Genomic DNA, 12934 nt, shown 5'->3' with positions numbered 1-12934 from the left:
GTAAGGCCTTTCTATGTTGATCAAAAATAAGTTCTGACTCAACTTTGAATACACACATTAATGGGATTATTCTGAGAGCAGGATACAGCTCTGAATAAGCATGGCAAATCTCTGACCTCCAGCAATTTCTCAGGAAATCACTTAATACCATTTTACAGGTGAAGAAGCTGACAGAGAATAGCCAAGGAATTAATAGGATTTCACATTTATGTTATTTTCTTTGATTCTCTTTACAGTACAGAGTTTCTGTGTATCATCAGCTGTGGTGCTGGGTTTCTGTTAATGCCTAACCTCCATTTGTAGGTGATGTAGGTGAGATTAAATAAAAACTTTCCTGATTTATGACTATAGCCCAGTAAAGAAGTGAGTCACAATTCAGGTTTAAAGAATGATGAAACACACAAATTTGTAAAATGATGCAAGAAAAGGATGTAGAATATCCGGTAGTTTCCCATTACAGATGAGAAAAAAAAGTCTGAACAATTAGAATTAGAAATGTATGTAATTTTGGGTCTCAATACTACAAGCTGCAGAGAAAAGCAAAATTATCAACATATAATATTGTTGTCAATACTTTACTTCATCAAACTCCTTTAGAATGAGCTATTAAAAATTTCCTTCAATTTTAACAAATTCCTGAATCTTTTAATTTAAGAAGAAATCTCGCCAACTTGTTGCAGGTCAGTTTTTACGGCTAGAGAACAAACAACTAGGGATACACATTTGGAACAAAAATACAGACTGAGGTTTACCATACTGATAACCCAACAGCCAACACTCTGGAGTACTGCTTTGCTGATGCTCCTGACCTTGCAGAGAAGTGACAACTGGAGCTCTTTGAAAATGAAATCACACCTTCCTGAACAACTGAACATACACTTGATCTTGTTGGGTGGACTCTCGACACTTCTTGGAGGAGCAGAAATTCAGAATGAAGAGATTTCCTAACTCTGCAATTTGCAGGTACCTCTACATTTATGTTGTTGTCTACAAGGCCATCAGAGCAAGGAGTTTTGATAGAGTCATTCATCTGCTGTAGTAGAAGTGAATATGGGGAAAAACGCAATCTTGAAGATTAAGTTTTTTTTCCCAGATCCCCAGACATCATTTCTGCTGTCCCTTCTATCACTCAACAGGAGCTACATTTATCACATGGGCCTAGCAGGATGGAGATCTTGGAAAGGACCTCTTGTGGTGGAGGAGAGATAGAGTTGACCTACAGATACTACAAAGCAACACTAATCATTATTGATATGACCTTTTTGTGCTTTGAGAAAAAGAGCTTCCCTAGGAGTCAGAACTATTTCAGACTACACATTCATGCAAAAGTCATGAAGTTGCACTAGGAAATCCATGAAAAAATTGAAATATTAACACCCTAAAATCATCACTTCATCTTAAGGGACCTCATTCCGTGCCTTGGCCACACATGGGATCTGTGTCTAGCAAAGTAGAGTTATTGCCATTCCAGCATCAGCTGGAGATGAAAGCTGTGCCCTGCACTCTCTGCAGCTCTTTTGGATGTTTGTGAGCTGTATTTATCGTGTGATTCCTCTAGAAAAGGCCACCAACCCATCCCCCTTGAAAGGCAGCTCTCAATCCTTTAAATTATCTCACAGAGCTTTTTTGTGTCCTTTTCTCATACAAGGCTGGAATTTCAAAAGGAGCCAAGAGGGGCCGTCAGAACCAACATGAGCTTTGCTTCATTAGAGTGAGGAGTAAAGGAGAGCTTTCTTTTTCCTCCTTCCACAAGTCAGATGAAAGCAAATAACTACTTCATTCCTCAGATTGCTCCCTGTAAGATCCAACTTTGCATGAAAATATTTATAAGAGATGAGAATTTTATTTGACTGCTCGCTTCTAAAGTTTCTGCAACATCCAGCTGGAGAGATAAGCAGGCAGCCCAATAAATGTCAAACAACTTTAAAACATTAGAAGAATGGCAAAAACTTCTGACTTTACTGTGTTTGGCTATCAAACAGCAAAGGATGAAAACTAGATGTGACACAAAGTAGAGTAGTGCTCACACATTTCACAGATTGCTGTAGATATGTCTAGTTAAGGGGGATCTGCAATCCCCAAAGGGAGAAAAGAATCCCCCAAACTTTAAATCTATTCACAATTTTTAGAAATCAATAAATTAGGTTTCATCCCACTCTCACTACTGAAATAGTTCAGCTGAAAAAATGTAGACTCGGGGTCAAGGCACCTGTCCTTTGAATTGCACATATACACACGGATTTTTATTCGCAAACCATGCTCTATGAAATTGAATCTTGAATATGTTTTTCTCTTTAAAGCACAGAAACATTCAGATGGTAATGGAGCTAGCCAGGGGACAGCTTATTGAAAGCTCTAAATGATTAAGCCATTAAATTAGTAAAGCTCTGTAGCCCCAGACAGTCACTTCCAGCATGTGTCACTGGATTTGGGATGAGCTTATTAAGGAGGTGAGACATGGGAAACAGGAGAAGTAAATTAGGTAATTGTTTTAAGAATGTGAAAAATGCAGAGGTGCTGTTTATTTCTTTCTACACCGCAAGTTTGGTGCAAATTTAGACAGAGTCACAGGTGACCTCAAGATCACAGATACTGAGTTCTTATGTATATTTAATCAGCTCAATTTTTACACTGCTTTAAATACTCATTTAGGCAAAAAAAGCTTCTTAAATTAGGAAGATTTGGATCAGAATACAGCTTAAGTTCTTCCATAGCAGTTAATCAATACCTTCTTTTGAAACATTCCCAGAGAGAAAGAAACGAAATAAATGAACAGGAAGCGCAATTCCTGTTACTGTCAATGACAAGTGATGAGCACCCTTAAAGTCTCATTCAGTCTGTGCAGTCCAAGATTAGCTCTCTGGAGGAACCTCTCCTTCCCCTGAGAGTGAAAAGAGCCTGAAGTGGCTGACTGTGTCAGAGACAAAGAAAGAGAAAGACACCACAGAGAACCTCCTGTGGCGCGGGAGAAAGGTTACAAGGCTCTTAAGATTTCTGATGCTCTCAACAGCTGTGGCCATCCTTTTCTCTCTTGTATATTCAGATGCTATCCCACTTGGAAAAAATAGGAAAAGTTCAAGTAAAAGTACTATCCCCACAGTTATTCTCACTATTCACAGCTGTTCCTGGAAGAGAGCAGCTAACCTATAGAAGGCCGCATGTGGGAGGACCGTGAACTTGCAGACATTTCTGAAGGGAGCTTTAATCCTGCAAGGGAAGGAATTTGCTGAATCGCCCACTAGCACAACAGCAGCAACAATTTTTACACATAACCTTAGTTAACAAGAGCACCATAACAGGTTACAGTACCTCCATTAAAAGTTTGACATAGAGCTCCCAGGGTCCACCCCACACATTTGCTTAAAAGTAAGTGTGTGGGAGCCTGAAAATAATTTTACCCTTTTTAGTTGTCAAACAACTGGAAAATTTCACAACCACTGACACTGCTTAGAAGGATTTGTTTGCTTCTCAGCCACTCAGGCACTGCCTCAGGTGAAGATGTGATTTTGCTTCAGATTGAACTGGGGTCAAGTCAGGCTCCAGCTGATGAAGAAAATGTTGAAAATACTGGAACAACTTTGTATTGCAGATGCTTCCATTGTAGTGTTCCAGGTATGCACATGAGGGAAAAGTCTGTGGGCCAGAGGAAGTAAATAAAGAAGATTCTCTAGCAGCAGCTGTGGGCATTACAGGCCATATGCACAATCAGTGATTAAGCAAAACCAAAACCATATTAAAAGGATCAGAGTATAGCAATGCATTAAATTAAAACTGAAAAACACTTCCAAGAAAAAAGCACGAGCTAAAAATACAAATCATTTCATGGTTTCTTTTCAGGTGGGAACTCCATGGAAATGCTTTCTGTGCATACAGAGTTGCCTGCAGGAGAGATTATAAAAAATAACCCATTTACATTGTAACAACCTGCTATAAGCGGGTTTCTCATTTTAAATACTGTTTTGCTAAATGTTATGGGATAAGTATACACCTGAATAAACCCTAAGCAAACAGGTAAGTACCTCAGTTCTGATCAAAAGCTTCAAGCACAGAAGTAAATTTTAAGGCAGATTTCACATATCAGAAGATTCACTGAGCTCAGGGTAACTATGGATATTTAAATTCCCCACTAGGTCAGAGTTTTAAAGATGCTGTTACCAACAATACAAGTAAATGCTGTACACCTTGTCTGCAGCAAGAGTAGAGTTTCCATGGCTGTCAATGCAGCACCTTCCATGAATAATTCAGTCATTTGCAAACCATACAGTAAAAATAATTACAGAGAACTCCAGCTTCTCAGAAAAGTGAGGCTCTGTAATTCAGAAACCACTTTTTCCACTGGAATTAAATGGGAAAGTTGGAAATGCAAAATGAGAATGCTGGGCTAGGTTTTCACCCTCCTTGTTCCAATTACACTGCCAGTCTCAGGCCCTAATTAGCTAGCTGAAAATTTCCCTATATAGGCAAGATCTGAGCTTAGGCACTTCCTTCATCAGCTTTCCCCTCCTGTCAGCCTGTGAGCTGTCAGAGCAAGGCAGGGTAGTCCTACCGTCTCCCTGAGAGCTCCCAGGTCTTGGAAAGACCCCAATCAACCAGTTGGTAGAAAGATCAGTGTACAGATCTTCCCTGAAAGACTCATTATTTTGGGGCAAATAAAAAAAGCTGACGTGGCTGTGGATGCCTCTGGTACCTTTGCAGCCTTCTGCACTGACTGAACTGCGAGGTCTGAGAGCACTGGAGCTGTGCAGAAAGTTTGTCACAAATGGTGGAAGGCAGAGATGCAGATGTCCCTAATTTACTTTCCTTCACAGTCTTCTTCCTAAATCAGGGCTTTTCTCTCACTTTCAGGCATGTCAGAGAGGCTTTTCCCTCAGACAGTACTCTTACAAGATAGTTTAAGCAAAGGTTTCTAAGCAGACACCTTGAAATCTGATACCAACTCCAATACTGGTCCCAGCTCAAGAGAAACAGGCTCCCTTGCCAGTATTTCTCTCCCCATTTCCTTCTCCCACTTTGTCCTGCTTTCCCAATATTTGCAGAGGTATTGAATTGTGAGTTATAAAGTTTGAAGGAAAGGAAAAACCACAATCAAACCCACTGGCAGATCATCAACTACAACCAGACTGGGTGAACAAACTACAGGCCAGGTATCATATTCACATTAGTTACATACAGGTAATTCAGTGTGGTGCCATTCCTCCCTCATCACCCCACGTGGGACAGATTGAAACAGACAGAAGTTTTGCCATTGCTTTCACTAGGGCCAGGATTTCATCTGGATAAAAATCCATGCTATAAAATTGTAAATCAACTGCACATCAAGGATGGATAGTTGTCACTATCACTGCAACTTTAAACAAGACACTTACTTTTAATATGGCTTGAATTGAAGCCAGAGAGTAATAGAGCTAAATCTGTGTGCAATGCTTTTCCACTTACTTTTTCTCAAGTAATATGTATCCAATTGAGCAACAATAACAAAGGAGAACCACACATGTACTCTTGCAAAACATACTTACGGCATTTAGTAATTTTCAATAGACAAATAAGACGTGACAGATGGATTTGAGAAAGTTGGGTTGACAAGATTTACTCATGTGGAGGCAAAAAATCAGGGTTGCTTTATGAAAAAAATCTGGAAATCAAGGAATTGTTAATGGAAACTTTCATTGGGCTTATTTGTTTATATTTAAAGGGTACTTTAGCTGGTTCCATCTCTGTTATGTGCTGTTACCTCCCCATGCAGAGGACAGCAAAAGAAAATACAAAACAATAAACGATACAAGAAATCCATCTGGAGTTAAGGTTATATTTATTGTTTTAAACTTTGCACACTCAACTTGATCACCATCTTTCTGAGAACTCTGAGCTCAATAGGAGTTTCCTGAACAGAATCTGTGACCTGGTGACACAATATAGAGACTCAAAACCAACAACAGAATTGAAGTCAATGATATTAGAAAAAACACACCCAAAAAAAAAAAAAAAAGGGCAAGAACAAAGCCCCCTGCACTCTTTAAGGGAAGATTCTTTTTCTTTTGATACATCAACAATAACATTTCTTTTTACTCTACCATAAGGACACAAAGTCTTTGAAGGACACAAGAAGAGGAGGTGAGTGGTTGAAGAACTCAACTGAGCTTTCAGTTTTATAGCAGGTTTTACCACATTTAGGCTATGATCCAGCATACAGTGACTTCAATGAACTTTAGATCAGGCTTTTAATCATATTAATTCCTTTCCACTGAAATAAGGAGATGAGTATCATCTGAGCAAAACCTTTCCAATCCATGTACAAAGATGAAAATGCTTGGAAACTTTATAAAGTACAGGGCAAAACCCAGAAGCTACTGAACAGGAGCTTCACCTCAGATTTCAGGTGGACAAGGATTTCCCTACTGCTCTCCTCAAATTTCCTTTCTTTCATATGGCAGCAGAATCCAGGTGATGTAAACCAAGCACCCAGCACTCGGTTTCACAATAAACAGAAAGGATCTTTTCAGATCACAGATGTGGCCTTAACATATGCACTTAAACACTTTCTGTATCATTTCCCATCCAAACCATGCCCGTACGATGCTTCTAATCTTCTGCAAGACTGGGTGATAAGAAGTTAAGAGGAAGTAAGAACAGGAGTTCACCAAAACTTCTGTCCAGCAACCCGGGAAATGGCAGAGCTAATACCGGGCCTTTGAAAGCAAGTGACCATAGGAAATCAAGGTTGGCAGGGATTTAACCCTTCATGACTCATTTTGCTAACTTTTAAAGCAAATGCCTGAGCTTTTTAACCATGTTTGACATCTAATTAGTCGAGACAAACAAGAAGTTAAAATACATCCTTGATTTTCTTTTGAAATAAAGCACCAACAATTAGCTCCAAGGTATTTGTTCAGCCAAAAAACAAGCATACATCTTAAAAGAAAGCACAATGACAGTCACAGAAAAGTGAAGTCGCCTGTGTCGGTCTTTTCACCCTGCATGTTTGGGGTTTTTTTTTCAATATCATAAGTTTATTTTTCTCAACCACATCTCTTCATGGAGATGAGGAATGGGTAAGTAAGTGAGCAGCTTCTTTTTCTACTTGCAAGCAGTTTAAATAGAGATGAATCACTTGGTATCACCTAGTCACATGGCGGTGAAGTATATCCAGAGAGATAAGTATTAGCATGTGAGCTATTCTGTCAGTGCCTAAAAGACGTATTTTCAATACCCACAGCGCTCAAGGATGTTCCTACGCAAGGTGTTAACACTGATCTGTGCACTGAGCACTGTGCTGGAAGCAAAATTGCTCTGGAAAAGCACCAGCTGACAAGGCTTAGTCTTCCCTGAGCAATAATGATATCCCCATACCTGGGGATCAGTGCAGCAGCACTCTCCTATTGACCTGGCCAAGCACTTACACCAGTGCTTAACACTGAGCATGCAAGCAGCCCCATCTGATTTTCAGAGTTACACGTTTGAAGACAAATATGTGACTCAAAGGCTACAGTGTGAATTCCTGTAAGTCTTCAGACTTCAACTTGCCTTGGATTAAGTACACATTTGCTGTCTTCACTAGATAGGAAACAGGGTTGCTTGCCATTTGAACACATTCTTGTTGCGCAATGACCCACCAAGTATGAAAGAGTTTTTGATGTTCAACTCAGTTTCCTGTTTTGTTCATATATGACTGACCATACGGCAAAAATTGATATCTGATATTTTAAAAAATGAAAATGAGAATCTTTATCCCCGCAAGAGCAGAACTGGAAAACAACCAATCGGCAGAGTAGCAAAATATTTTTTAAAGGGTCCATTGATACAGCACCCAGCGGGGTGGAAAAAAAACTAAGAGAAAAAAAAGACAAGAAAGGGAGAAATCCACTATCAGTCACATTTGGCAACTCTTTAAAATTAGTTTCTGTGCATTTAGCCAATATGAGCAGGGGTAGCAGACTTGAGCCATAGATAAACTTTAAAAGGTGAAAAAAAAACCCCAAAAATAAATAATTAGCCATTAAACCCCTTTACAGGATATTTTTACAGCATTTATGCTTCTGTGTACTCATCTGAGTTTCAACATGACTGCAGAAGTTTGGAAGCAATTAAGAGTTTTTTAATGAGTTTTCTGACATGACATGTAGTTACTGTAGAAGCTTTCTTTAGACTCCATTACTCAAAAAAGCCAATTTTGTGTTAAATATAATTTTTTTCTCATTAACAGACTCTGAACCCCTTAAACTGTTCTTTTCATTCATATATTTTCAAGTTTAAATACACATAAATATGCACATATGTGTTCTTTAACAAAACCCGGCACATGCATTTATTTCACACAAAAGCATCCAAGTTTTGCAGGTGCTTAATTCTTTCATCTGGAGTGTGAAATGACGCCTGCCCTGTATCAGAGAGGATCTTCCCCCCTCTCATTTGCTGCACGAGAAAGATGAAAAAAGAAGTAAAACGTATTTCTACTGGCAAGAGATGTACTGACACTATGCTGTAAACTGAGATTGACATCTATGACCAGGCATGCACACACATGTTCTCTTTTTCCCTCTGTAGGAGCAATGTGTCATTTTCCCTCTCTCCTTTCAGAACCGGAGCTGCAGCTCCTTCTCTCAGCCATCAATAATCTAAGAATTATGAGGAGGCAGCTCTTCAGAGAGATGTGTATGTACCTAGGTGTACAGCTCTCCGTTTAAAAAAATACTCCACAGCTCTTACATTTTAAACTTCTTTCCCAGTTGTACATTCTCCAGATTTAATGAATTGTTCTGAAAATGTACTTAGAGTGGAACTATGCTGATAAAGAGAAGAGCCTGTCTACTTGACTGTTCTCCTTTAATACTGGCACTATTATACAAAAGTTAATTACTGACAACTGCAGTGTGAGTGGCATTACACAATTTCAAACACAAACGTAATCTCACAGCTCTCTTTCTTCAGTTACACCTTCCCTGTGATCTCTAATGACACACATCAGAGTACACCGAAAACAACCCTGGTTCAAATAAATCGCACTGCATTAAACATCCATAGGCAGCATTTTCTGGTGCCTAGCAGTCCTCTCCTCCTTCTCTGGACTGATCTGTTCCTTTCAGTTTATAGTTTCTTGGCAAACCCACCATCTACTGCTTATGTTAGGCATCTGATTGTCAGATTTGTACAGACTGAATATTCATGACTTGAAAATTAACCACTTCATGCCTAAAATATAAAATAAAACAAATATATATAAATCTTTATCCATTCCATGATGTTTAAAGCAGATCTGAAATTGTGGCTGCACTGCACGCTCAGCACGGGGGAGGTGAGCTGGGTGGCCAAACGCGACTCATCGTTTTGAAGAGTAAAGTCCGGTGAAATAGCACAAGACTGAAAAAATGCTCTAACAGGGATCAGCACGATCCGGAGTCCTCGTCTGCAATCGCAACTAACTCTTCTTTGTCTGGGTTTGAATTGCCTGGTACCGACCGCAGCACGGAGAGGCTTTTTAAGAAAATGTTTTCAGGAATTTCTTCTAATGTCAGTTTCCCCTTTGGAAGATAAGGGAAGAGCAGTGAGGAAGGTGAGGAGGGAGGGAGCGACGGGGCAAGGAGAAAAAGAGGTTCGCAGGAAAACCGAGAACGAGAGAGAACAACAGACTTACCTTTATACGATAATTTGAGCCTCGGCACATTATTCTTCACATGCTGGCAGTTGACTCTTCCCGCTAGTAATACTCCCAAGGAAAGCAAGGCAATCCCCCTGAGCCAGCCCATGCTGCAGCAGCCACCGGAGGGTCCCCGCCAGCCGCAGCCGTGGCGCTCCCCGTCCTGCCGGGCGCCGCCGGGGAACTTCAGGCAACCTGGGGAGCGGAGGTAACAGGTGATGGGGGTGGGCTCCGCTCCGCGCCCGCCGCGCCCCGCCGCCGCTGCCGCCCCGGCCCCCCGCTCTCTTTCTCCTTCTTCTCCTCCGCCGCCGCCGCCGCCGGGGCAACTTGGAGCCCCTCTCACGCACACGCCGCGGGCCGGAAAGGGAGGCAGCCCCCGAGCGGCGTGCGGCGGGGGGGCGGCATGCTGCGGGCGGCGGCGGCGGCGCGGGCCGGGGGCAGGGGCCGGGCCGGGCCGGGCCGGGCCGGGGCGGGCCCGCTGCGCTGCGCTCCCCGCGCAGGGCGGGCGGGTCCCGGCGGCGGGGGCGGCCCCGCGCTCCCCGCGCTGCCCGCGCTGCCGGAGCGCCTGACAATGGATGGGAGCGCCGGCAGCGCGACCCCCCCCCCCCGTGCTTCCCCGGCTGTCACTGCACATGCAAGGAGCGTAAAAAAAAAAAAAAAAAATAGGGGAGAAAAAAAAAAAAAAAAAAAAAAAAAAAAGGAACACATCGCGGCAGAGATGAGAGAACAGAAACCTCCGCTCCGCCGCGCTTGGGGAAGGCACGGAGCTAGACATTTCACCAGCTGTTTCATGTCATTGTCCAGGTTGTTCGGTTTGGGTTTTGCTCGGTTTGGGTTATTTGGGGTTTGTTTGGTTGGTTGTTTGTTCGGGGTTTTGGGGTTTTTTTAAGCCGTTTTGCAGTTCTGATCAAAAGATGCACGTCCCACTTTAAAAACAACAACAGCACAACACAGCCCACGACGTTGCCACCCACTTAAATAACAGCTCCTGCCCATAGCGTAATCCTCTTCGGGTTGTTCCCAGTTAAAAACAAGTAACAAAATCTCCCATCAGCAGAACTTCACCACTGAAGCTTTTAAAGCCTTGTTAGGGAAGGTTGCTCTAACCTCCCTCCCTCCCCACCTCCAGCGCTACTCCGTCCGATTCAAGGAAAGAAATTCCTAGTAAAGCCCACTTCAACAATCAGTTCAAGACATGGACAGGTCTACAGGGGCTCATAAATTACACAGGAGTATTCTCTAAAGTGTTCTTACAAGTTGAAAATGTTCCAAACCTTCCAATCTCTAGGATTGTGTGATTATTGTAATATATGTTTGTGCAATTAAACTAGATAAAGATTTTTTGTTTGTTTGTTTAGGCAGAAGGACACACAAAATCCCCAGAGGTCTTTAAGGAGGTGTAAATACAAACATATAAGCAAACTCAAGCTCTCCCCTCCCACATATCTGAACAAACTCCCTTCTAGTCAGTGGTGGTTTATTAAAATCTCCATGCTGTGCTGAATATCAATGCAATGTGTATTTAGGATGTAATTTCTTACACAGATATGTACCCTGTTTTACATTCCTAATGCAGTATTGACAGAAACACTGGCAATCGACCTTTGTAAAACATTGGCATCACAAAGTGTGATGACCCCTCTGTATTTCATTCTATGGTTTTCCAGAGCATGGGAGTGCTTTATGGTGACAGAGTCAATGGCATTTCAGTGGGAGTCTCTTCCTTCCTTTTACCACTATTTACTGTGGTTTAAAAACCAGTAATCCAGTCCCACTGATGGTGACCACACTACATGCTGAATCACACAAACACAGCATCTCTCTTTTGTGTTCAGACCTAGCTGCTAAACCAGCATTTAGGAAATAGTTTCCAGTTTAGAAGTGAAGTTCATAGTTGAAAAAGCGGGTGTCAGTATAGTTCTAATTAAAATGTAAAGGCTTGTGCAGAACAAGGCTTGGTACTATGGTAAAACAAGGGCTAAAATTCTGTCATTGCTGCTTTCATTGCTTGATATTCACACACCAGTGGAAAAGAAGGGGCTTTTCCCCTCTCCTTTTTAACTAATTCTTCTGCTTCCTGAGCTTAATTCATTAATCCTGTGGCATTGTATCTGCCAGATTCAGCAATTCTATTGATCAGCAGCATTGTTAAGAAAAGAAAATAAAAAAATAATGTTGATTTTGGTCATTCCCACACTTGTTATCCTGAGCATTTTCATGCTCCAGGCAGTGGATTAGAGCTCCAAAATGACAAGAGACGCCTGTCTGTTTTCCATGGATTACTTGCTACAGACATTCACTCTGCAAAGGAATTCGTGTCACTTTGAGATTATTTGGAGAATTGGCCTAATGAATTATCCTTTTGTATTGAGCAAACAATTAGAAACAAGACACAAAAGATGCACCATATTCAGGACTTTATAAAGCACATCATTTTACAATAATGTTGTTACACTCAATTTACTTCTAGTTGCATAAAGAAGGCACAGCTACTTCTTTTTTTTTCTTATAAGAAGATAACACAAAGCTAAAAACCTATCTTTCTCATGTAGAATGAAAGTGTAACACTCCAGACTATTTTACATCAATCAAATAAACAAACCATGTTTCTAGTCAATATATATTTTTTCCTAGAAAACATATGGATTGGATACAATGAACACTTGCTTATCCAAGATGGCATGTGAGAAATATAATACAGCATTATTTAAGGAGGGATGACAGAGACTTTTTACATCCTTCACGTGAGAGACCACTCACTTTTTGCCTTCCTCTGTGGGATATGACGGTCCAAAGACACAGAGAAGGGTAAACCCTGATCCTTCTGCTATTTAGCTCTAAGTAGTGCTAATCAGCCAGTCAGGAGAGCATATGCTACACCCCCTTATAAGGACAGGGGCAATGGCAGCACTTCAGTGGTGCTTGAGGAGGCTTTATATCTCACAGGCACCCATTGCCATATGGTGCTTCTGCCAAGGCAAAACTGGGCTCTGCTTGGAAGGAATGACTTGGCCAACGCTCTCACAGCCAGTGCCAGAAACGTCAACTCTGGGAATTTAGGGTGGGCAACAACTCACTCTCAAATAACAATCTATTCACCTTTTTTCTTTGGTCTTTTTAAAGAGATCTCGCTGCTGAATTTAGAGAGAGGCAAAAAAGTAAAATCCAAACTTTCTCAGTTATTCAGATAAATACCCTTAGCCCCTGAGGAAATGAAGACCACCCTTATTAGCTTAATGAATTTTTCTATTATTGGGAAGCAAGTTCAAAAGGAATAACAGTTCTTCTGCATGTTTTCCCATA

General features: G+C 41.3%; 1 protein-coding gene across 1 annotated transcript in view; it reads right to left on the bottom strand.

The window, feature by feature from the left end:
* Positions 1–10497, bottom strand: part of SEMA3A (semaphorin 3A) — a 165897-nt gene extending 155400 nt beyond the window's left edge. The window contains exons 1-2 of the mRNA XM_058021922.1: positions 10366–10497; positions 9629–9826 (exon numbers count right to left, since the gene is read on the bottom strand). Coding sequence (XP_057877905.1) covers positions 9629–9826; positions 10366–10423 — 256 coding nt within the window. The 5' untranslated portion in view covers positions 10424–10497. The remainder of the gene's footprint in view (positions 1–9628; positions 9827–10365) is intronic.
* Between the last annotated feature and the right edge of the window lie 2437 nt (positions 10498–12934).

This window comes from Melospiza georgiana, chromosome 4, assembly GCF_028018845.1.
Source record: "Melospiza georgiana isolate bMelGeo1 chromosome 4, bMelGeo1.pri, whole genome shotgun sequence".
NCBI classification, from domain to species: domain Eukaryota; kingdom Metazoa; phylum Chordata; class Aves; order Passeriformes; family Passerellidae; genus Melospiza; species Melospiza georgiana.
The sequence above is the reverse complement of the archived record's forward strand: the minus strand, read 5'-3'. Positions and strand labels throughout refer to the sequence as shown.